Here is a 27,987-nt window from a genome sequence, read left to right as displayed (position 1 = left end):
CAGGGGGAATGGAGGAATGTACGGAATTGTCGCACCCCCAGGAGGATGGGAGTGAAGTGAGGGTTGACAGACGGCTTCTCTACCCCGTGGATACATCCCCGCCCTTTCCCAGTCTGCTGGTTCATGGGTTACAGGTACGTCCTTCTTTAATCTGTGTAACCTGACATACAGATATTCGATAGGCATCTGATAAGTGGAGAGCCACCTGGGGGATTGACAGACACCTGTAAGGCGGTATGCATCTGAGAGAATGAGAGACACCGTAGAGATTAACCAATGGCTTCAAACTGAGAAACTGATATATGCCATCCATCTGAGACACTGACCTATTGTATACAGCCAAGAGACTGACAGACACCGTAAAGACTGAGGGACATCCGAGTGACTGACAGTCACCTCCGAGACTAACGGACATCCGAGAGACTGACAGACAACATAGAGACTAACGGACATCCGAGTGACTGACAGACACCTCGAGACTAACGAACATCCGAGAGACTGACAGACACCTCCGAGAATAACGGACATCCGAGAGACTGACAGACACCTCCGAGACTAACGGAACTCCGAGAGACTGACAGTCACCTCCGAGACTAACGGACATCCGAGAGACTGACAGACACCTCCGAGACTAACGGCCATCCGAGAGACTGACAGTCACCTCCGAGACTAACGGACATCCGAGAGACTGACAGACAACATAGAGACTAACGGACACACAGGAGACTGACAGACACCTCCGAGACTAACGGACATCCGAGAGACTGACAGACACCTCCGAGACTAACGGACATCCGAGAGACTGACAGACACCTCCGAGACTAACGGACATCCGTGAGACTGACAGACACCCCCGAGACTAACGGACATCCGAGAGACTGACAGACACCTCCGAGACTAACGGACATCCGAGAGACTGACAGACACCTCCGAGACTAACGGACATCCGAGAGACTGACAGTCACCTCCGAGACTAACGGACATCCGAGAGACTGACAGACACCTCCGAGACTAACGGACATCCGAGAGACTGACAGTCACCTCCGAGACTAACGGACATCCGAGAGACTGACAGACACCTCCGAGACTAACGGACATCCGAGAGACTGACAGACAACATAGAGACTAACGGACATCTGAGAGACTGACAGACAACATAGAGACTAACGGACACCCAGGAGACTGACAGACACCCCCGAGACTAACGGACACCCAAGAGACTGACAGACAACATAGAGACTAACGGACATCCAAGAGACCGACAGACACCTCCGAGACTAACGGACATCCGAGTGACCGACAGACACCTCCGAGACTAACGGACATCCGGGAGACTGACAGACACCTCCGAGACTAACGGACATCCGTGAGACTGACAGACACACACGCCCTATTGTCACATGACGATCGTTACACGTTACGCCAATGTTACATACACTCTATCATCACATGACGATCGTTACACGTTACTCCGATGTTACATACACTCTATCGTCACATGACGTTCGTTACACGTTACTCCGATGTTACATACACCCTATCGTCACATGACGATCGTTACACGTTACTCCAATGTTACATACGCACTATTGACACATGACGATCGTTACACGTTACTCCGATGTTACATACACTCTATCATCACATGACGATCGTTACACGTTACTCCAATGTTACATACACTCTATTGTCAGATGACGATCGTTACACGTTACTCCGATGTTACATACGCCCTATTGTCACATGACGATCGTTACACGTTACTCCGATGTTACATACACTCTATCGTCACATGACGATCGTTACACGTTACTCCGATGTTACATACACCCTTTTGTCACATGACGATTGATACACGTTACTCCGATGTTACATACGCACTATTGTCACATGTCAATCGTTACACGTTACTCCAATGTTACATACGCACTATTGTCACATGACGATCGTTACACGTTACTCCAATGTTACATACGCCCTATCGTCACATGACGATCGTTACACGTTACTCCAATGTTACATACACTCTATTGTCACATGACGATCGTTACACGTTACTCCAATGTTACATACACTCTATCGTCACATGACGATCGTTACACGTTACTCCGATGTTACATACACTCTATTGTCACATGACGATCGTTACACGTTACTCCGATGTTACATACACTCTATCATCACATATCGATCGTTACACGTTACTCCGATGTTACATACGCCCAATTGTCACATGACGATTGTTACACGTTGCTCCGATGTTACATACACTCTATCGTCACATGACGATCGTTACACGTTACTCCAATGTTACATACACTCTATTGTCACATGACGATCGTTACACGTTACTCCGATGTTACATACACTCTATCATCACATGACGATCGTTACACGTTACTCCGATGTTACATACGCCCAATTGTCACATGACGATTGATACACGTTGCTCCGATGTTACATACACTCTATTGTCACATGACGATCATTACACGTTACTCCAATGTTACATACACTCTATCGTCACATGACGATCGTTACACGTTACGCCAATGTTACATTCGCACTATTGACACATGACGATCGTTACACGTTACTCCGATGTTACATACACTTTATTGTCACATGACGATCGTTACACGTCATGCCAATGTTACATACACTCTATTGTCACGTGAAGATCGTTACACGTTACTCCAATGTTACATACACTCTATTGTCACATGACGATCGTTACACGTTACGCCAATGTTACATTCGCACTATTGACACATGACGATTGTTACACGTTACTCCGATGTTACATACACTTTATTGTCACATGACGATCGTTACACGTTATGCCAATGTTACATACACTCTATTGTCACGTGAAGATCGTTACACGTTACTCCAATGTTACATACACTCTATTGTCACATGACGATCGTTACACGTTACTCCAATGTTACATTCGCACTATTCCACATGACGATTGTTACACGTTACTCCGATGTTACATACACTTTATTGTCACATGACGATCGTTACACGTTATGCCAATGTTACATACACTCTATTGTCACGTGAAGATCGTTACACGTTACTCCAATGTTACATACATTCTATTGTCACATGACGATTTTTACACATAACACCAATGTTACATACGCTCTATAGTCACATGACGATCGTTACACGTTACTCCAATATAACATACACTCTATCGTCACATGACGATCGTTACACGTTACACCGATGTTACATACACTTTATCGTCACATGACGATCGTTACACGTTACTCCAATGTTACATACACTCTATTGTCTCATGACGATCGTTACACGTTACTCCAATGTTACATACACTCTATTGTCACATGACGATTGCTACACGTAACGCCAATGTTACATACGCCCTTTCGTCACATGACGATCGTTACACGTTACTCCAATGTTACATACACTCTATTGTCTCATGACGATCGTTACACGTTACGCCAATGTTACATACACTCTATTGTCACATGACGATTGCTACACGTAACGCCAATGTTACATACGCCCTTTCGTCACATGACGATCGTTACACGTTACGCAAATGTTACATACGCCCTTTCGTCACATGACGATCGTTACACGTTACTCCAATGTTACATACACTCTATTGTCACATGACGATCGTTACACGTTACTCCAATGTTACATACGCACTATTGTCACATGACGATCGTTACACGTTACTCCAATGTTACATACACACTATTGTCACGTGAAGATCGTCACAGATTGTTCCATAGTTATACGAGTACGGTTGTAATTAGGTAGGTATTTGCCATCGCGCAACGCCACATACAACTAAACATGACAATTGCAGTGTAATGAATACAGTTTTTATCTCGACAACAGTAGACATGAACACATTTTATGTCATAGCATTTACAAAATATGTTTTATTAGTCTCTGTTTTTACGACTGGCAGTAATCATAAAAGTTTATCGCCAGCACGTTAACGGGTGCCATCCCCTAGCTTTCCTATACTGTATCTTGGAGATAGCGGGGCACGGGTGGCCCAGTCGTCTAAGGTGCCGCGATTCGCTATGCAGAGTTGCGTCCCTTGGGCACGCCAGAAACCTATAATTGTGGGTTCGAATCTCGGTTCGGCCCGATTATGTTTCTAGGTTTGTCAGCACCATACCCGTGCTTGTGGGTTTCACTGAAGTGGTAAACGTCTGAGACTTTCAGGCATTCCTCCCACATGAAGCTGACATGCCGCAATATAACTTGAATACTGTTAAAAGCGGCGTTAAACCCAACTCACTCACTTTGAGATAGATCTTCTCCACATTGCTTGTGAATAAGAATTTTTATTTCTAGTGTTCAGATGTGTTTATTCATTACGTAATTTAGACCAAACGCTCTGGTTACATGGAAACATCATCTGGAGCGAGCAAAATAAAGCTTATAATAGAAACTGTCTTAATAAGATATTAGATCAACTTTCATACAAAGCTGGCATTTTAACAGTACTGAGAAGCGCAAATGAGTATTTCACACAGCAGTGAGCATTTCTCCTCGTTATATCAAGTACATTTCCTCACAGTATCGTCTAACATCGCTGCAGTGCAATTTGAACTAACTCCTCTACCATTCGTGTACTTATCTTTTAATCCAATAATTTTAGATGGTAATCTTTATTAACATATATATAGAATACTAAACGAGCTCCCGTGTAATACCAATTTTATGAAACGAGTGATTAGTTGTGGTATCTGACGAGCGAAAGCGAGTCAGATACCACAACTATTCACGAGTTTCATAAAATTGGTTTTACACGGGAGCGAGTTTAGTATTTTATTTATTACTGGCCATTTATAACGTTGTTAGAATTATACTGTTGAGTGTGAATAGGCTGACACCTACACGATCCACGGCATAATCCAACTGAGTTTAACACAGCAATACTTCAAATACGTCAAAAGTTGAAACGTATGAATTTAATACCATCCAACGGTCCACGTTTAGAATTCAGGCGTCCGTTCCACAAAATTAGCGTAGCGTCAAGGTTATCGCAACTCATATACTTTAACTTAGACCAACGACTGTCGTTGCGCTACCGTACGATCGCCTTGTGGAACGGGGCCTTGCACCTCAAAGTTTACAATCACGTCACAATACCCGATGACGTAATTTGTGGAAATTTTGTTACAAGATCCTTCGGCGAAACAATGCCATGTGACGTCAACCTAGCAACAAGGTTGCTGGGGTCATCGAGTGTGCATAAGCTCCTCTCAGTGATCTATCATCTCCACACGCAATGTCGTTGAATAAGCCAAGGGATGTTGAGAGTTTTCAATATTTGTTCGTGAAACGTGTTCCGAGAGTACATAAACACGCGTTTTGGTATTACACAATGTGTAATACAGCTGTATGTTTATTAAACGGGTGATCTCTTCACAGGCAAGTAATAAAAACATTTCTCGTGCATGTAATGATATTGCTATGGATCTATCATTTTGTTACTTGGTCTGTCAACCCGTGAAGATCCGGGGTAGAATAGGTATTCAGCAACCCATGCTTGTCGTAAGAGGCTCGCTGGCGTGGTTGATACATATCATTGTATCCCAAATTGTGTAGATCGATGCTCATGATGTCAATCTCTGGATTGACTGGTCCAGACTCGATTATTGACATACCGCCGTCCTAAGCTTGAATATTTCTGAGTACGGCGTTCAACAACAAACAAACAAAGATTTGGTCTGTCTGACTGTCCATGCCTTGCTATCTCGAATGTACGGATATCTCGAAGTTACAACATGGTCCCGTTAGGTTCGAGATAACGGGATCCGACTGTATTATGATAATTGCTTACTTACAATTTCAGTTGACATGAGAAAATCGAATTCTTGTCTTGTTGGGAATACGTAAAGATTAGGGTTTAGTAAGCATACATCTCACTGAATAACAAATATCACAAATAAGAAAAAACTTGTTTCATTTCTTAAACATGTGCTTTCTTACATAAACACACCGTCTATCATTGCCATTTTCCCCAATGTATCTGCGACTCTCTATTCTGGGTTAATGTGATACATATTGAACACAAACTCGTTATTAAAAGGTACCTGTGATCTGTATCTTATGAACTGATGCAGCACTAACAACAGCAGCCATGAGGAAACATGTCGCTCATTAATGCTGCCGCAGTCGTGACAACAGATCACTGAATCTATCAACGCATCCTGCACCTGGTGTGATGCACGTATGTCGGCCATGTGTGCCTTGAGAACGGGGGTCACTTATTACACTTCTAGTTTAGCCATCGTTGTCCCTGAAGCAGGGAAACTGAACAAAGCAGCTTTGCAGATAATAATACTTTAGGGCATGTTTAATAACAAATGCGTGACGAAAATTAAATTTGAATAACGGAAAAAACGTAAAACAGACCATACAAAATTGCAGGCAAAACTACAGACAAAATGAATATATAATTTTAACATTCACTCAAAAAGAAATGTAATTTCAAATTATAAGTATTCCAGAAGAGACATTTAAATAAAACCTTATCTTTTCTTCATTTCAGTTTCCGTCCAATCACTTTTTACTTCAAAGCTTGTTTTAATTTGTATACGTAAATTTTATCGCCACGCAAGCAGATAATTCATTGTCAGTACTTTATCGTAATCAAATAGATATAGTTAAATAATTATAATAAATATGCATTTTGTTAAATAATCAGTACAGTGATCATACATAGTATCGTCATAAAAATGATAAATAAAAAAACAAATATTACATCGGCAACCGAGTATCAAATCTTGTTTCCAACAAGAAGTACATTTTGGCCATCACTGGATCTACACAGGCACGAACATGTCATTCATCTAGGAAAGGGGCAGTGATCTCAGAGGTTGGGGGTGTTGACATCTAACTAGAAGTGACAAGGGGATCGCTCAAAATCCGAACAAAGCTATTTCCTATTCAAGTTCCTATAAGAAGACAAGAGACGCCAAATGCATCCGAGATGAAGCCCTAGCTAGAAAGACCCAAGGATAAAGCCTGCTGGGATATTAGTTAGTGAAATCAAAATAAGTCCCAATTGTGATGACCTTCATCCACCACCATCCACCACCATCACCATCACTACAACACGTTACACCTAACCCAGACACCCTCCCAAACAATCCCAAAGTGCTTTACATCAGATGTCACAGTGACTATAAAACATCCAACCCTATTACGATAAGTACTTAAATTAATCAGGAATTCCTATCCATTGTTCCCAACCCCAAGCACGGTCAATCAGTATTCATTGATGAACTAGAGGCAATTCATTACGCGCCGGAACTACCGGAAGCAAAGGTAGTCATCCTGTCATTGTCGCTACGTGAACTACAGGCCATGAACGGCAGACACTCAAGTTCTATGCCAAATACTGTTAACAAAATTCTATACGAAAATATACAAATTTGCTGTTCAGGGCATGCAACTGGAGCTATGTTGGATCCAGTCGCACATAGACATTCATGGAAATTAAAACACAGACTCGAGACAAGGTGGAGATGCAGCATATTTCTTTTTGCAAAACATGAGATAAAAAGCATCAATAACATCAATAGAGCAAGAATGGCAGTCCCAATGGGATGTAAGTAAAAACGGCAGATGGACAGATATGCAACATCAACCGAAAAACCAAAATTCCATGCTCATGCTCAAATGAAAGAAGAATTGAAAATCAGATGTTCGATCGTCCCTTAACACAACAGCCAAACAGAGTGAAGGCAGAATCATATAGGCACCAAAACAGATATCACAATAATTGCCCATTAGTCTAAAATCTTAATAGATTACTACCCTTCTCAGACACAAGAGCCCCCAAAGGGCGACAGTTAAGTCGCAATGGCTGTAGAAGAAGGCAGAATATTAAACAATCAAACCAAGAAGTAGCACAGTTGTTGTGAATACGGGAATAGTATCAGACCTGTTTTTACCTACAGGGAAACATAACTGTTCTTGAATGATCCTGTTTATATTTTGCTTGCTAGAAAAGGAACTGTTTCTCTGACATCGGCGCGTCACTTTAAATCTGCGCGTTAGTCATTTTTTTCTGTTAATAAAAATGTAATATATTTCGAATTTCCCGCAGCATATGAAACATATGCTTACGAGGGTTAGGATTTGACCTATCCTCTAACGATATAAATAAGCTTTCGGGAAAACCAAGTGTCATCACTTATTTTCATAAATCCATTTGTATAGTTTCTATCGCTATTTGGCTATTTATTCCCTATGGAATCTGTTTCAGCGGATGTTTGATAGTCATTATTCTCTGGTGTTGACGTTTGTAGTTTATGTATAACGTTCATATATATGCAATGTTTTATGCATAAATACAACTAGGTCGAACATATGTTAACGGGGTTAGGAGAGGATCCATAACACATAAATTTCACGGACTAATCAAGACGCTACATACTAACCCTCACTTTCTGTTAACATGGGGTAACATCTGCTAAAACCTAGGGCAACACGATCTTTTGCCATAAAATAACACTGGCATGATGAAACGGAATTTTATTGCATATTTGAGTTCCAAATGCAGCTCGCCTATATACCTCCCAGGCAGATGACTGTGCAAATTGACTGGGCACCGGTGCACAACCTTTGTTGGCTATGGTCCAGTGTACAGATAAGTTGCTGGCTGTCCAGAATAGACCTCACTCACTCACTCACTCACTCACTCACTCACTCACTCACTCACTCACTCACTCACTCACTCACTCACTCACTCACTCACTCACTCACTCACTCACTCATTAATGTCAATTTATCTGGAGCAGGTATTAAATGAATTGCAACATATTTATAATGAAAGATGTCGACGAAATGTGCTTATAACACACAGTGTTGTATATGATGAGTATATCTCACATTGCCGTGAATATTATTATAGTTTAGTGTACTTTTCCATCATGCCTCGTTAAAACGCACAACACCGATTGGTTCTCCATGAAGCAGCTGTTACAGCAATTATTTGTTTTCGAATCATATATTAGGAGTACAAATTGGATTATGCGAGCCTTTGACGAGCGTAACATATATTTTATATGTCTAATATATGACACATACTATACGGAAACATACGAGGGTCCTGCTCTCTTTGTCATATAATTTCCTATGTTATTAATATTGCTATTTAATACAGTAACTTTAGAACCTGAGTAGGAATATAAAGCATGAGTGTACCGCCTCATTTATGATATGGTGCCAAATGACTTGCAGCCATGATGGCTGTTCACATTAGCACTGACACATCGGGAATCCAGTCTTATGATTCAGGGATCATTGCTAGCAAGCAAGCCAACGCCACATTATGTTTAGAGACAACTAAAGTAGTTCCTGTTAGTCTACCTTATTTGCATAATTATCGGATTCAAGTTAAACGGATTGAAATATAATGCTAACCATTACATCCTACAAGTTCGCGATTGACATCGGTGATTCTCTGATGTCCAGATAAATATGTTCGGGGTCGTCAATAACATATGGTTGTGTTAGCTACATTGTAACACGGGGAGCGACAAAATGTCTAAATATGATGGTATAAATGTAGCAGCTCGTTAAGTCATACCGCAGATGACATCCTCACATGTTGCTGACGAAGCACACCTCCTTGGTCACGTTGACAAGGTGTCCGACCTCGCTCAGAAGGTCTTTGGTTCGAATCCTACATGGACCTCGGAAATGTTATAGCCGCTACATAAACACGTCGAAATCATAATTCATAAAAAACATTAATGTTACACCCTTCGAAATGTATTCGCCCTGCACTCCCACTCGCTTAATTCTTAAATATAGTACACTTTTTTAGTTACGTCATGGACTGACGTCATGGTGCTGTCCAGATTACCGCCCCCATGATCTAACGTATCCTAAGTTATGTCGTTCTTTCATTACCGTCAAACAAGATGGCGCATCCACATCAATTTTCGGTGAAATATTTCTTTAAACCTGTTGAAAAATTGAATATTATTACCTGGGAAGAAATATGGCAAGATGATGTCAACTATCTCTCATGCCACGGGGTTGTCCCACCAGTTGCTCAGTATATGGCATTTAGCAGCATTGTGCAGTAAAACAAAACGACCACTGTTGTGTTTCTGTCGCCATGTTCGTCCAACGATGATTCCATGTCAAGCCCCAGACCGTCGACAAAGTAGAGATAATCTATGGATAACAACTTTTTTATTTACTGTACAGGCTTCCGAGTCATGTCATTGTGATTAAACTGAAAAATATTTAAATAAAAACTTTAATCTAAATCTTACTTGTTTCTGCTTGAGATTATTTGTAATGAGACACTGAACGGATAATACAATGTGACTTATTTAACCATAATCTACCTACTTAAGTGGTATTGGCTTATGTTTAAAATGTATACTTTGTCTCTAAACAGGGAACAGACGAATAGGTGGAACAACCCATCAGTTAGCCCTGTTTCAGGATTTTCAATTTACGGCGCCGCTTATTGCAGATTTGATTCGCGTTTTAACTATAATAGTTCAGGACAAAACTGTGCTTAATTACACTAAACATAGGGATAGAGCAAAACCTCCGTAGCAATAGATGACGAGGTTTCTGAAATCGTGTTTATCCGTTGAAGTCCGCTTCCGTTATACACTCTTAATTCACAAAACACGAACGTACCCAGGCATAAATGTAACTGAGATAAGTTCCTATATCAGTCAAATGACATAAACGTATGCAGACAATTACCGATTTATGTATCAGCACCTAACAATCAGTGTAGGCATAGGCGTAGGGGTGGTCTAGTGGTTAAAGCGTTCGCCGGGCACGCTGAAGGCTCCTGGTTCGATTTTCCACACGAGTACAATGTGTGAAGCGCATGTATTGTGTTGCTGATATTGTTGGAATGTTGCTGAAAGCGGCGTAAAATTATACTCACTGTCAGTGTAGGTAACGAAAGAGCGAACTGAGCTTGTACCGTTGTATAAGGTATAACGTATTATGTTTTAGCAAGCGTTTCAAGTAATATCGGGATCTCTCCCAGCGGCCGTAGTGATCGCCAACCTGATCGGAGCAGGAGAACAGTGGTGGGTTCGGGCCGAGCTTCTCAGCTTGTGCCTCTTCACCAGTGGACTGGCAACTCTACTGCAAATTTGTGTTGGGTGTAGGTATGTCGTCTATCGCATCTACAGTAGGTATATACAGCTAACGTCTTTATCTTTAAAAGCTTAAAGGACATAATTAGCGTATGGGGCTTACATCTAAGGGGAATGTTGTCTCGTCATTATTGCGGCGGGGCCTGCTGAAAAGGTTTTGAATAAAGATATATAGTCTTAAATTGTATGTCATTTGTGTCTTTTGTTGGCTAAATGACCCTTTCGTTATAGGTTACCATTAATACAAGGGCCCGCTGGGACGATCTTGGTGGCCATTGTTGTCATTGTTAGTGATCCGAAATTAAGTGATGGTACGTGGTCAATAAGTTACACATGTGTATTTTGCCTTGGTGTTATGAGTTACGTTACGCTGCACCACTCTTGCCTTTTTAAAGCCTACTTTTGCGACACCAGGCTACCTCTGGCACACACTTAACACACCTGACACATTTTAACCAGGGAGACTATTCAAAGCCTTTGGAACAGGTTTCTGCATACACAAATTGTTAATGATCGGCACCACACAATGCGCCCTAGGCGAAGAACACAATTCACCATAAACAAGGCTTTGAGAAATCAACGGCGATCAGCCAATCATATCGCTATTCACTTGCGCGAGGCTACCGGAATTAAAGTTTTTTGGCATGACTAGACGGTTAGACATCGCCTGCATGCAGTTAATCTTTATGCTTGACGACCACGCGTTGAGCCACTTTTAACAAATTGACACATTCTAGCCAGACGCCATTGATGTTTGAGACGTAGAAACTAGGGGAATCGCCGATGGTTTCGTGTAATGTTTTCAGATGAGTCCAGATTCACGCTTGACTTTCTGGATCGGTGTGAACATGTCTGGAGGCATCCTAACGAACGCCATGCGACATTACAGATTTGAGGATGGGCCTGTAATGAAATGAGGCGAGGTCAATATGACTGCCAGAACGCCACTGCACACTGTCAATGGAAGGTCATACCATTGCAAATAGTTTTGTCGCTTGCGCGCCACGACGGTTTACGTTTTGACTTCCAGAACGACAACGCCTGTGCGCGTCATGCATGTATCTTAAATGACTACCTCCATCACAGAACAGCACCGTCATGAAAAAGCCAAATATGAGTCTTGACCTTTTCCCAAAAGAGCACGTCTGAGACATGATTGGGAGACGTGTACGCCGACGTCAAAGGCCACGCGCTACGTTAGCCGAACTGGGCCAGGCGCTGCAAGAGGAGTGGGAAAGACTCACTGTAATCGTCATTGGGAGACTGATTCGGACCATTCAACATCGTACAAACGAACATTTGATCAATCGTTTACTGCATGTCCAATAAGTGATCAAGCCATCTTAAACATTCATTGTACTACAAACCCCTGCCGTCCGAACGAACGTAATGCAAACGTCAATTTAAGGCAACGTGACAGATTTGACTTCAAATCTATCTGCCAACATAACATATCATGTACACATATACCTCGAGCTCTCATTGCTTGGTTGTGGTCACTCCGGCTTGATAACGGTGTAAGAAGCTACATCTAAACGTCGCTATATGCAATAAACTAGAAGCTCATATCCATAAGGGGGCACGGGTGGCCAAGTCGTCTAAGGCGCCGCGATTCGCTGTGCCCTTGGGAACACCAGAAACCTATGATTGTGGGTTCGAATCCCGGTTCGCCCCGATTATGTTTCTAGGTTTGTCAGCACCATACCCGTGCTCGTGGGTTTCGGCGAAGTGGTAAACGTCTGAGACCTGCATCACTTCGGGCTTTCCTCCCACATTAAGCTGACACGCCGTGATATAACTGTAATACTGTTAAAAGCGGCGTTAAACCCAACTCACTCACTCACTCATATCCATAAGGTTGCAGGTTTCTTATTTACACACGCCCTCTTGTCTTCCTTGGTTGTTTGCACCCTTACAATCCACCCATTACTATCACTCGATTCCTCCTTGTATTTCTGTCATCATCTATTATTTACGAATATCTCCTACACTATTTGGTGAGTGTATTTAATACTGTTTATCATGTAGCATGTAAACGGGATATAAGGACATTAACAAAATGGTAATGTGACGTACTGCTATTTTCTGATACATTTTTGGCATAAATAATAATTGTGACCCACCAGGAGAAAGGGGACCTTATAGGTGGTAGGATGCAGTTGTGTTTGACGTCACAAAGACGATGGACGTCAACTCAGTGAAGATCGCCATGTGTGCGGACTGTACAGAAAATCTTATATCTTTTTACTCGTTTGTTCGTAACGTAATAAAACATTTTTTCAACCTTTCAGCTCACATAACTACTTTCAATTCATAAGACAGTATGTCTAAAAATTGTAATTATTGTATAAACAGTTAAGACGGAAAATGAGTCCAAATGTTTGATGTCATTTATTTCTTTAATAAATATGAATTGAAGCTTATAGAGTTAGTTATAAAATATAATATAAAGTCCAAATGTGATTTTTCACCCATAAGGTCCCTTATCTCACAACTGCTGATACGACAATACATTTCACCCTATTTGTCTGCTCATACTTAGGCGCATTGCGTGAACGTACACCAGGAAATGACACGTCAACCGCACCGTGGAAGAAGCGGATGACCGAGGTGAGATCGTTGTGTCGTGTGAAGGGCCCTCCTAGATGATTGTTCTCTTTCTGTAACGATAAATACCCCCAGACCTCTCCCAGCTTAATAGTGTTGTTAAGAATAGATTTCTTTGAAGTTTTGGTTTTGGTTAAGAATCTAAATGAAAAATGAAAAATGCCAGAAAGACTGAAACATTTCAGTAGTCGCGGTATAAATCGAATTCGATGACACCAGGCGAGAGAAAGACCACGTGCCGCATGCTGACAACTGAAGTCATGACATACATGACTGACAACCTTTCATCTCCTGCCTCAATGGCTCAGTGAGTTGCAATACAAAACATGATATATAAGGTTGGAATTTCGATTAAGGTAATTTTCATTTGCAAATCATTGTAATTTTAGGCATAAAAATCAGCATAAACATATGAAGACTGTTTACACAATTCAGCTGTAAAACCTAGCGTTTACCATTCAAATGTAAAACCTCGAAGAGGTATCACTTGAAAATAGCACCTCCCACAAGGTTACTATGAGATAGCAAGATAGCTACAACACAACCGACAAAAGTGGCAATAGGTTTATAATTGCATTTCAACATGTTACAAGAATAACTGACGGCGACGTTTCATGTTACAAGTAATGAGAATGTTTGATATGTATGTTTCAATTCATTGCCAGATTATGCACATATGTTACACAATGTTGTATCCAGATCCAGGGTAACCTGATGCTGGCGTCTGGAGCTCAGTTCCTTCTGGGAGTCTCGGGAGCTCTGGGGTTCCTCCTCCGGTTCATTGGTCCTCTGACAGTGGCTCCAACCGTACTTGTCCTCGGAATTACGCTCTGTCGGTACATGATACCATTGTGTGAACAACACTGGGGCATAGCCAGCTTGTAAGTAGTCAGGGAGTACTAGGGGTGACACTCTGTTGGTGCATGATACCACTGTGTAAACAACACTAGCCAGCTTGTAAGTAGTCATGGAGTACTAGGGGAGACACTCTGTCGGTGCATGATACCACTGTAAAAACAACACTGGGGCATAGCCAGCTTGTAAGTAGTCAGGGAGTACTAGGGGAGACACTCTGTTGGTACATGATACCAATGTGTGAACAACACTGGGGCATAGCCAGCTTGTAAGTAGTCAGGGAGTACTAGGGGAGACACTCTGTTGGTACATGATACCAATGTGTGAACAACACTGGGGCATAGCCAGCTTGTAAGTAGTCAGGGAGTACTAGGGGTGACACTCTGTCGGTGCACGGTACCACTGTGTGAGCAACACTAGCCAGCTTGTAAGTAGTCAGGGAGTACTAGGGGTGACACTCTGTCGGTGCATGATACCACTGTAAAAACAACACTAGCCAGCTTGTAAGTAGTCAGGGAGTACTAGGGGAGACACTCTGTCGGTACATGATACCATTGTGTGAACAACACTGGGGCATAGCCAGCTTGTAAGTAGTCAGGGAGTACTTGGGGAGACACTCTGTCGGTGCATGATACCACTGTGTAAACAACACTGGGGCATAGCCAGCTTGTAAGTAGTCAGGGAGTACTTGGGGTGACACTCTGTTGGTGCATGATACCACTGTGTGAACAACACTGGGGCATAGCCAGCTTGTAAGTAGTCAGGGAGTACTAGGGGAGACACTCTGTCGGTGCATGATACCAATGTGTGAACAACACTAGCCAGCTTGTAAGTAGTCAGGGAGTACTAGGGGAGACACTCTGTTGGTACATGATACCATTGTGTGAACAACACTGGGGCATAGCCAGCTTGTAAGTAGTCAGGGAGTACTAGGGGTGACACTCTGTCGGTGCATGATACCACTGTGTGAACAACACTGGGGCATAGCCAGCTTGTAAGTAGTCAGGGAGTACTAGGGGAGACACTCTGTCGGTGCATGATACCACTGTGTGAACAACACTAGCCAGCTTGTAAGTAGTCAGAGAGTACTAGGGGTGACACTCTGTCAGTGCACGGTACCACTGTGTGAACAACACTAGCCAGCTTGTAAGTAGTCAGGGAGTACTAGGGGTGACACTCTGTCCGTGCATGATACCACTGTGTGAACAACACTAGCCAGCTTGTAAGTAGTCAGGGAGTACGAGGGGAGACGCTCTGTCGGTGCATGATACCACTGTGTGAACAACACTAGCCAGCTTGTAAGTAGGCAGGGAGTACTAGGGGTGACTCTCTGTCCGTGCATGATACCACTGTGTGAACAACACTAGCCAGCTTGTAAGTAGTCAGGAAGTACTAGGGGAGACAGTCTGTCGGTACATGATACCACTGTGTAAACAAAACTGGGGCATAGCCAGCTTGTAAGTAGTCAAGGAGTACCAGGGGTGACACTCTGTCGGTGCATGATACCACTGTAAAAACAACACAGGCCAGCTTGTAAGTAGTCAGGGAGTAATAGGGGTGATTCTCCGATTAATATGAAAATGAGATCACGTAGCAGGAACTACTTTCTATCTTCATACACCGATGCAGTGTCTTTTTCTCAATAAATAATTATTGTTGATTCACGTTAACAATATGCTTATGCAGAGGTTCCCAATGTATCCCCGTCTTTCTACAGACAAACGTGACTACAAGTCATCTGGCACTATATGATGAAAAGGGCGGTTCACTCAAACAGTGTATTCATGCGCTAGTTCGTTGTGCGACGTTTTGAACACATGTTAAAGGTCAAAGGAGTTAATTGACTTTAAAAGTCCAGTTTCCACCCTTACGCTGGAATTTCTGGGCTCAATCGTAGCGCAACAAGTAGTCCCTTCTATATCCTTCCAATTGAACAATCATATTTCACCTCTCATATCACTTGCATTTGTTTCAAATATAATGGCGGCACCCAGTCAAGAAGATCTGATCGATAATCAAAACCCTTTTTGTAATATAAAGGGTCTTATTTCGCGAAGTGCATCCAATCACATGAACACCATAATTTAAATCATGAAAAGATTTGGGAAATATCGGAGGTGCATTACCCGAGTTTGATGTGGCTGTGCATAGACCCGTTAGTCCAGCCAAAATATAGCTCCATGATTACAGCCTAGTTCTACAAGGGCAGAAACTGGACTTTTATAGTCAATTAACTAACTTGCCATGAGAAGATGCATTGAACATAGATTATTGTTAGAATGTGTGTGGTTGTGTTCTAGGGGTGACACTCTGTCGGTACATGATACCGCTATGTGAACACTGGGAAATATCCAGGTTGTGAGCAACCAGGAAATAGGTACATGATAAGTCTATGATATCGGTTGTCACAGAGGTAAGTCATGTAGGTTAAAGTTATGATATCTATTGTAGAACAATATCCCTCTACATCCTGTTCTCGGTCTTTCTGGTGAATGTGAGAATTCCGTTCCTAACGCTCCGTCGCCGGAAGTGTCATGTGACTCGATACGCACTATTTCAGTTGAATGCTGTGAGTATGTACACAATTTTCTCACCTTACATTAAAATACTTGCTGCTGATTGGTTAAGGAGGGGGACAGTTATTTTCGATGTAGCCGCTCGTGTAGCCCGCTAAGAAATACATCGTTAGTTTTGCTCCGATGTAAACTGGAAATTTATACCAGACCTGTTAAAATGATTGTCGGTAGGATAAATTCGTTGTCAACCGACCCCTCGGGGCATATGTGTGATGTATACAGTGGATGGGCCTTTGACCGGTCCCTATAAGTTCTCAAGTTAACTGATTACATACTAATATATAATAATTGAGCATACATGCTGAGGTCATAAAGCCACGGGTGGTCCAGTTATATAGATTCACTCAGATTAGTATCCTCGCCCTGTTGGATCCATGTTGGTACCCCTGATTTTATGACGGGTGTCACCGGTGGAGCAGGATGCGACCAAAATGTGATGCAATTTCCCTATTTTGACTTCTATCATGTGTTCCTGTGTATGTTCAGGTTAACAATTGACTTGCCTTTGCGTGTGTTTGCCACGGGTATCACCGGTGTGGCAGACTATACTGACCTTCTTTCCCTGGTACCATCATTGTTTGATGGGAATTGATAAACAAATGCTCATGATATAGTGGGATTCCGAAATGGTTTTCTGGCTTTTATTTGCAAAAGTGCTCGAGGTCTCCTATCATTGTAAGCCATCCTTCCATATACATGCCATGATGTAACTGGAATACTGTTTACTTTACCTACCTCACTCAGGTTAGACATTCATAGGACACTTTGCGTAGCATTCAGTGCAAGCCGGTTGTCAGGAACACCTACTGATATGTTTTCATTATTAATATGTACGTTCAGGTAATCTTGGCAGTTGCTGTGTCATGGATGACGTGTCACGTGCTGACAGTGACAAACATGTTGCCAGGTAACTCTACCTTACATGGTCACATGGCCAGGACTGACGTCAGGATGAGGGTCCTCAATGATGCGCCATGGATCTTCCTACCAGTACCATGTAAGTCGTTGTGTGAGAGTTTGTGTTCAAGGATTGTAATCGGCACTGTACCATTTACATATGTTTTCTGTCTAGTCCTCTGTTGAAAGAAGAGGGGATGTTCCATCAACGTATATACTCACCGCCGAAAGAAACGCGAGCCATATAAACATATATAGAGAAGTATGTAGGTTAAGAAGAGATGTTTCCAAGGTGTACCAATTAATGTAAAACTAACAATCAGTCAAGTGCTACCACAGTGTCTTTATTGCTATCACGATAACCTGCAAGTGATTTCCAAACTGATTTCCAACACGCTGATCCTGCACGAGACAAATAGTGCCTCTTGAGTCATGGACCAATGACATCACATTTGATGCGTTCAAGAGCATCGGTTCACACTACATAACTTTATGTTCGTCCATGCATCGAACAATATCTTGAAAATGTGAAAGTCTTCATATATCAACCAACATGTATGGTATTAGCGTTTCTTTTGGCGGTGAGTATATATGGTACAATCAATGTGTAAAGTCAGTCAATGTGTAGAATGTGATTCACTTCGGCAACTTACAAAATGCCAAAATAGATAATACTTTTACATTTTGAACATGGCTCAAAGTAGGTTTTCAATAAAATGAAATTTTCACGAAACTTTCTAATTTCTAGGAAATACTAACGTCATGATTCTATCCTCCTTAAACAAACTGCCATTTCTCAATTTATTTATTTGTGATCAAAAGTTGATTGATAGGCATTACTTAGAAGTTGACGGATGACAAGGTAGGCACAATTTTATGGATAACAACTTCTTTCATACTGTAGAAAGCAACGTTTCGGTAAAGATCCTTATGCCGTCGGTTTTTACAGTATTAAAGAAGTTGTTATCCATGAAATTGTGTCTACCTTGTAATCAAAACATTGCAAATTCAGTATTTCTGATCATATTATCTCTAGAGTTATTGACGCGATACAACTGGTATCCCGATCCGATAAATATGACAATATGGTCACCCCAGCAGGAACAACATACTATTTTCTCAATATATTGTTGATTAACGTTCCCAACATGTTCAGATAGGGGTTTCCCAAAGTGCCACCGTGTTTCTGCGGAGAAACATGGCTGAATGTCATTTGGCACAATGATGAAATTGGCGGTACACTCAAACATTGTATTATCCACGATATTATTTGTACTCCAATGTTAAATATTACGGAAGCACACAGGGGTAATAATTAATATTTCTCACTTGATTTACAGTTCCATATGGAATGCCCACCATAAGCGCTTCTGGTTTTGCAGCCATGGTAACTGTTACCATGGTGCTGATAATTCAGATACCAGGCACCTATTCTGCAACATCATCTGTAATTGACCTCCCTCAGCCCCCAGCCCACGCCATCAATAGAGGGATTGTGGTGGACGGGTTGACCGGCGCCATCAGTGGCATGCTGGGAGGGGTGATGGCAAGCATGGCTTATGTGCAGAGTCTGGGTGTGGTTGCTGTCACGAAGGTGGGTCTGCAGCCAGCCTTACTACTGAGGCTGCTGATGGTCAGTGCTTATAGATTGGCGACCACGTATTGGCTATGTGGTAGCATACTGTAGCTACATGTACGTACGGCATTGAGTGCCTTTGTATGTCCAAGGCCGAAACATGGTTTGAATGTTAACTTAAAGAGTGAGTAATATAAGATAATATTACCCTACCTTGGCCGAACGTATGGGGTAAAGAGGGAATTGTACTGATTATGAAGATGATGCAGCGCAAATCCTTCCAGGAACTAGTCATAACCCTTGCTGCACAGGACTAATTGGTCGCTAAATGTTGAGAACGGATTGTCGATACGCAAAATTTAGTGGTTTTATGTTTGTGAAGCGCGTTAATCAAGGAAGGTGTAGTTAACATTAAATATCACATACAATTCCAATATTATTATTCGTTCAGAATATGCACACACAAATGGCCAGGGATAATGTCAATCTGATTATGAATATCGAAATGTATTTTGTTCTTAAAGCAAATAATATTTATAGTTTATCAACAGGTTGCCAGTCGGAAGGTGTTTGTGTCAGCTGCCTTGATTCTGATGGTAGGAGGCGTTGTAGGCAAGGTGGGGGCGGTGTTCACAATCATCCCTGACCCTGTGGTGGGCGGGGTCAACTTGGTGGCAACGAGCACCGTGACGGCAGTTGGCGTGTCCATGTTGCACACAGTCGATCTGTCTTCCTCCAGGAACCTGCTCATCCTGGGGACATCTGTCACACTGGGGATCCTCCTCCCAGACTGGATGGCCGCCAACGAAGACTCTATCAACACAGGTATTACGATCTCATCCACCCGAGAGGTAGCTGTGTAAGGCATGGTTCTCAGATATTATCTCACCATGTTGTAAGCGTGTTGTTTGAAGATTTGCTGATGTATTGAAGTTGCAGGCAATATGAGTGAGTGAATTAGTGAGTATGGTTTTACGCCGCTTTTAGCAATATTCCAGCAATGTCACGGCGGGGGACACCAGAAATGGGCTTCACACATTGTACCCATGTCGGGAATCGAACCCGGGTCTTCGGCGTGACGAGCGAACGCTTTAACCACTAGGCTACCCGACCGCCCCTGCAGGCAATATGAGAATTGCGCTGTCGGGAACGACTGGAGACGGTGACAACCAGGTCACAGATTAGGGGGTGCGTCAAATGTAAAAACCGGTTAGCATCATCGTGAGGACTTATGTGCAGGAAATTTTCGGGACTTATTCTGCCTCACTCACCCGAGGTAGTCAATTATGATTTCAGGGGAAACACGCAGGAGCTATTCGGGTGTACTTGGGGGGGGGGGGGGGGGGGGGGTGTATCGGTTATGTAAATATAAAACGTCAACAGAGAATAATTAGTGTTGATTATCCATCAAAACAGATTCCACTGGGCGTTATTTTAAAGACGAAAGAGTGACTATAATGATATAAATTTATCACTGAAAATCAGTGATGACGCCACGTGTTCGTGTAGAAACGTCGTGAAATATGTCTTGAATATAATTTTTTAGGATATATTTATAGTAACAATGACTAATCATTAAGAGGTGAGAAGAGTCACTGAATCAGGTGCTACCGTTACAGAAGGTGCTACCATTAGAGCGGGTGCTACCGTAAGCATGGGTGCTACCATTAGAGCGGGTGCTACCTTTAGAATGGGTGCTACCTTTAGAATGGGTGCTACCATTAGAGCGGGTGCTACCTTTAGAATGGGTGCTACCATTAGAGCGGGTGCTACCTTCAGAATGGGTGCTACCATTGGAGCGGATGCTACCGTTCGAGTGGGTGCTACCATTACGAGGGATGCATCCGTTACCGAAGGTCCTGCAGTTACAGCTGGTACTATCATTGGTGTAGCTGGTGCTATCATTGGTGTAGCTGGTACTATCATTGGTGTGAGTGCTAACGTTACAGTGAGTGATCCCGTTAGAGTAGGTGCTACCATTGGAGTTAGAATAACTGTTAAGCAGGTGGTGCCAAAACAATTCTGTTTAAATGTGTTGTTTTTTCAGGAAACAAAGGATTTGATCAAGTCATAATCGTGTTGTTGTCTACACCGATGTTCGTGTCCAGTGTTTTGGGCTGTGTCCTAGACAACCTTGCTCCAGGTAATTAGGAAACATTGACTGGGTTGATTTCATGCTCATCATATCGATCACTGGAATGTCTGATCTAGACCGGCCTCAGCTATATTGCTGGAATATTACCTCGAAGCTAAACAAAACAAGTCATGTTCCCAAAAAGTTCACCTTGAACATTTAGTCACCCCATAACGTTTGCAATACATTGTAAAGTGTGTTATATCGCTGGCATTCTGTATTAGGCGTAAAAGGCGACTAAGCTTGTTGTAAGAGGCAACTAACGGGATCGAGTGGTCAGGCTCGCTAACTTGGTTGATGCATGTCATCGTATCACAGTTGGGTGGACCGATCCTCCTGACAAGAACCACTTGATTGCTAGGTCCAGACTCGATTATTTACAGACTGCCGTCATATAGGTTGAATATTGCGGCGTTAAACAAGATAAAAACATTTAACTTCTTTGATAGACATTTAGAAGTTGGAGTACTAAGTAAGGATAATAGTTTATGGATGAACAACTTCTTTATTACAATTAAGAGCGACGTTTCGGTGTAGCAAGTGATTTACAGAGTGTAGTAGGCAAGTATATATACAAGTAGGAGGCAATGTTTATACAGTAGAGTAGATATTGTTATAATCTGACCAAGGCTATTACATACCCCCGGCGTACCATCAACTCATCAAAGACCCCAATCAGCCATAATCCCGTTGTTCACATTACTGACTTCATCCTTTGTTTAAGGCACTGACTTCACCGATGATTGTCATCACTGCCCTTGTGTGTACACAACAGGCTTCTCTACCCCAGTATAACAATATATACTCTACTGTATAAACATTGCCTCCTACTTGTATATATACTTGCTTACTGCACTCTGTAACTCCAAACCCGCCTCCCCAATCCTCCAGCTTAACAATCAAACAATCAAATTTCAAAAACAAACCAAATTCTTAGGACTTATTTTCGATGAACATCTCACCTGGGATGCTCACATCCAAAACCTAACAACTAAATGCAGTAAAGACCTAAACACCCTAAGATGCCTAACTGGTTCTAACTGGGGAGCATCCAAAGATACCCTCCTCTCTCTCTACATATCACTAATTAGATCAAAACTAGACTACGGCTGCGCCATATACAACACCCTAAACAACTCTCTATCTAAAAAACTTGACTCAATACAATATCAGGCTCTCAAACTAATTACACGCACCCAACATGGCACCTCCTACACCTCACTTCAGGCCTTAACAGGAGAAATGCCACTAAGTCTACGCAGGGAACAGCTAAGCTTAAATTTCTGGGCCGCGTCCCAATCAAACCCTCTCATCCAAAACTTAATAAACCAAAACATCAGCCCCAAAAACCAAGCTCTTGCTCGTAAACACCCCTTACTTACCCCAATATCCCAAAGAATAACAAACTACCTAAATGAACACCAAATTAAAAATCTTAAACAAAACTGCAAACAATCAAATATCTTCACCCCTAAACTTAAAATACCCAAAATAGACACAACACTAGCTAGCCAAATAAATAAACAAACCGACCCAAACATAGCTAAAACTACCACACTAGCATACATACACGAAAAATTGGCCAAATTGGTGTCACATTTACACGGACGGATCCTCAGATCCGACCTCCAAACACACAGGTTTCGGAGTCCATACCACACAACCAACTAAAACCACACAATCCTTCCGACTCCCAAACAACCAATCAATATTCACGGCAGAACTAATGGGCATGGCCTCAGCCCTCCATAATCAAGAATCCAAAAACCACAAAAAAATCCTAATACTTACCGACTCCCTAAGTGGACTGCAAGCCCTCCAAAACAAAAATACCAAAAACCGACCTAAATTAATAAATCAAATACTTAAAAGCTCCAACGACCTAACTAAGGCAGGCAAACAAATAACCTTCTTGTGGATACCCGCCCACGTAGGAATATACGGTAATCAAAACGCCGATAAAGCAGCTAAACTATCCCTCAAAATCCCAGAAATAAGCTTAAACTTACCCATCTCAAAATCAGAAATTAAAAGTGTAAACAAGCAAAAAATCACCAAAAAATGGCATAACCTATATCTAAACTCAAATAGCCAAATCAAAAAAGTGCTCAGCAAACCAGTAACCAAACCAAAAATTCTCCATCCATCCAAAAAAATCGACAGAGTAATCACTAAACTCCAAACAGGACACACCAACCTAAATAACCACCTAAAAAAAATTAAAAAACACACTACAGGTAACTGCCCACACTGCAAACAACCAGAAACCCGAGAACACGCACTCATCCACTGCACACACTACCTAACACATCGAACCGCATTACAAACCACCCTCAATCTAAACAAGGCTCTAACTCTAGAAGCAATACTAAACCCACAAAATAAACTAGAAAACTTCAAGGCCTTAGGCGTATTCTTAATAAAAACGGAACTAATAAAACGCATCTAAAAACACAATAACCTACCAAATCAAAATCACATAAACAAACAAACATCCACCATACCCAGCTCCCTTAGTTCTCCTCCCCAATCCCATCGGCATCTATTCCAAATCTCAAAATTCCCAAATTCTATATAAGCAACCCCTAAAACCCCCCTCTTGGGTTGCACAGACCACTTTCGCCCCTTTCGGAAACACATTAAATGGCCTGGCCGGGCCCGTGTGCGAAATACGCATCAGTCGGAAAGCGCACGTTAAATCTCCAAAGTAAGTAAGTAAGCAGTATAACCTCTATCCTGAGCAACTAGTACAACAGACGACAAAGAACATCACCAAGAAATCCCCACGTCAACAGTCTGCACCCTTTGTGATCAGCCTCTCCTACTTTGGAACAGTTAGCCACAAAATCCAGAGACTCTTAAAGAAACAGGCCAACATTGATGTAGTTTTCAAGAGAAGTCATACCATTCAGAACACAATTAAAGCCACAGGGAAACCACCATCCAGCCACAAGCTAGAACCATCAGGAGCAGTGTACCACATTCCATGCAATTGTGGACAAGGGTACATAGGAGAAACATCTAGGCCCCTCAAAAGAACATCAAAGCTCAGTCTCCAAAGATGACTCTAAATCAGCTCTATCAGACCACACCCGTGACAAAACAAGCCACAGCATTCAGTGGGAGAGAGTCACAACCCTCGCCACCAACCTCGAAGACTTCAAGATCAGGAAACTACAAGAAGCTATCCACATCAAAAGACTCCAGCCGTCAATCAACCGTGACCATGACTATTACATAACCTCGATACATCAACTCATCAAAGACCCCAATCAGCCAGAATCCCGTTGTTTATATTACTGGCTTCATCCTTTGTTTATGTCACTAACTTCGCCGATGATTGTCATCACTACCCTTGTGTGTACATAACAGGCTTCTATAGATCTACTCCAGTATAACAATATCTACGCTACTGTATAAACATTGCCTCCATTGCCGCCTTAGGCGTATTCTTAATCAAAACGGAACTAATAAAACGCATCTAAAAACACAATAACTCACCAAATCAAAATCACATAAACAAACAAACATCCACCATACCCAGCTCCCTTAGTTCTCCTCCCCAATCCCATCGGCATCTATTCCAAATCTCAAAATTCCCAAATTCTATATAAGCAACCCCTAAAACCCCCCTCTTGGGTTGCACAGACCACCTTCGCCCCTTTCGGAAACACATTAAATGGCCTGGCCGGGCCCGTGTGCGAAATACGCATCAGTCGGAAAGCGCACGTTAAATCTCCAAAGTAAGTAAGCAAAGTAAGTACTCTGTAACTCACTTGCTTGATAACGGTGTTAGAACCTACACCGAAACGTCGCTCTTAACTGTAATAAAGAAGTTGTTCATCCATAAATTCTTATCCTTACTAAGATAAAAAACAAACAAAAGAAAACTGTACTATTCACGCACATCTGACATAAAGGGGTAATGAGGAGGTAGCTATGTTAAGAAGGGAGCTGACGTTGTCACTTCTGGTTGCAGGAACACTTGAGGAACGTGGTGTGGCAAAACGTGATTTAGCAAGACCATGCGATCGTTACCTGCCACAAGATGACCCTTACAGGCTGCCATACATCACCAGATTCATGGACAGAGTCAGGTGTTGTTCTTTCTTTCCTCTGTCTCCGACTTTTAACAAGGAGGTCACGTGTCAGCGGTGTGACAGGACTGATTCCAAACCCTGTTGAGGGAATCACGTGACATCAGAGACGTACGTGTGAGAGAGGATTTAGCAGAAATGATTGCAGAAATATCAGGAAGGGAGACAACAGTGTACATCAACTCGATCGTCTTATGGGAGTGAGTTTAGCAACATCCATTCAGGGGCACACAAGCAATGGTTCTCACATAATGTACCCATGTTAGGTATCGAACCCGGGACTTCGTTACAATAATCAAAAGCTTAAACCACTGGGCTACTAACGCCTTCAGAATGACCTCAAATATGCCTTGACTTGACTTTAAGTCAAGGTCCATACCTCTTTTGTACTGGAATACAAACCTCCATAAAATCCGTACAAGGAAATATATTGTTGGGTCCTGCAGATGCACCACCAAAACCCTGTCCAAAAGAATCACCATACTCTTAATACAATCAAGGAAGGACTTCCTTTATATTCAGAGACAAGTGGAATTAATACCACAAGCAAGCATAATAAAAAAAGGCAATTTGGCCAAGAAAGTTAACTTAAGCTTCAGATATATAGATGATCGCCAAATAACAGTCAAATGGCCAATTCATTTCAACTGATTAACCCACGTGAAATAGAAATAAAACCAAAAATATCTATTCATAAAGATTCAGAGCAATAAAAACACAATACAAAACAACATGCCCATGATACAGGCGGAATCGTATAATCGATTCGGTTTTGGGTAGAGATTGACTTGTGTATTTTGTGAATCTCGTGTATTTTCAGGTGAACAATTGACTTGCCTCTGCGTGTCTTTGTGACAGGTGCCATCGGTAGGGCAGGATACGCTCACTTTGTATCATCATTATTATTTTTATTGAGTGTAACCTTCAGAAGTGTCTTGACTTTTACCATAAGATGTGCCTTGAATAATAGAATATACATAACATTATGCATAATCACATTTGAGTTAGCTCACAACGGACGTTGGAATAATTAAACCAAACTGAAATGCCATTGGATAAACGCATTGGGGTATTGCGGATTGATGAAGGAAAACAGACAGTTCAGCGTCACAGGGACGACATTCTGATTGGTCGATGAGAAGGGACGTTAATCTGATTGGTTATGGAAAGATCGCGTCGGTATGAGTTAAAGAGCTTGCTAGCCATATTCGAAAATGGTGTCTTTGGAGGCATGGCGCAATAACGGGGAATCATGGGGTTTCAATGATACTTGATCAATGCTCTTGGTTAAATGGAGCAATATTTAACATAACCCTCTATTTCAGATACGTCCAATACGTAATGAGGACCTCGTTATTTGAACTGTGATCAAATAAACAAGACATATCCCATTAAGGTTTCTTTGAAACCCTCGAGAAGTGAGTGGTATATTTGTGGTTATCACCTTTGAATGCGGGAGGTAAACGCTGAACACGTCATCTTTCTCGGCTAACTAGGCAGTGTTAGAAACACGAATTGCCTGGTAGGGCAGGACATGCTTACCCTTTTCACAAGCACCTGGTGTCATCACTGATTTTCAGTTGTCCATTCATATAATTTGCGCAGCTTTTTAGCACTTAACACTAAATGGAATCTGTTTCGGTGGATAATCTAGACTGGTTATTCTCTTGCATTGGCAATCTATATTTACATCAGAGAAGATGTGAAAGCGCCACTTCTCCGACATTATCCCTCTCTGCGTGGAGTGTGGAACGTCGTCTGCATATGCCACTGTGTTTTCATCTCACATTTTGTTGTAAAGCGAGTATAAAACAACAACGGCTTTTGTTTCACTCTACTAATAAGATTCTAATCTGTTTCTAGATCCATGGATCTAACTTAAAAATAGGTTTGAAGAGGGACCGTAGCCAAAATAGCTCACATAATTCACATCTGTTACTCGTCTGTCTATCTGAGACGTAGAGTGGATCTTATTAAGTATAACATCATACGATAGTGTTGGGTGTGGGTTTATGAATCAGTTCAAGGATATATTGTTCACCAACATAGTCGACCGCCTCCGTGGTCTAGTGGTAGAGTGTCC

At 42.0% G+C, this 27,987-nt stretch overlaps 1 protein-coding gene across 1 annotated transcript; it reads left to right on the top strand.

Annotated features, from left to right (window-relative positions):
• Positions 1 to 27,987, top strand: LOC124117273 (solute carrier family 23 member 2-like). Its single transcript, XM_046479080.2, has 11 exons — positions 1 to 134; positions 11,017 to 11,174; positions 11,394 to 11,473; positions 13,705 to 13,772; positions 14,469 to 14,650; positions 17,076 to 17,193; positions 18,041 to 18,197; positions 19,438 to 19,691; positions 20,225 to 20,498; positions 21,721 to 21,816; positions 25,787 to 27,987. Exons 1-11 carry the CDS (start codon positions 9 to 11, stop codon positions 25,990 to 25,992), a joined length of 1,719 nt encoding a protein of 572 aa, XP_046335036.2. The 5' UTR covers positions 1 to 8; the 3' UTR covers positions 25,993 to 27,987.

Source organism: Haliotis rufescens, unplaced genomic scaffold, assembly GCF_023055435.1.
Source record: "Haliotis rufescens isolate VD_foot unplaced genomic scaffold, xgHalRufe1.0.p SCAF_12, whole genome shotgun sequence".
NCBI classification, from domain to species: domain Eukaryota; kingdom Metazoa; phylum Mollusca; class Gastropoda; order Lepetellida; family Haliotidae; genus Haliotis; species Haliotis rufescens.
This window is presented reverse-complemented; position numbering and strand designations above follow the sequence as displayed.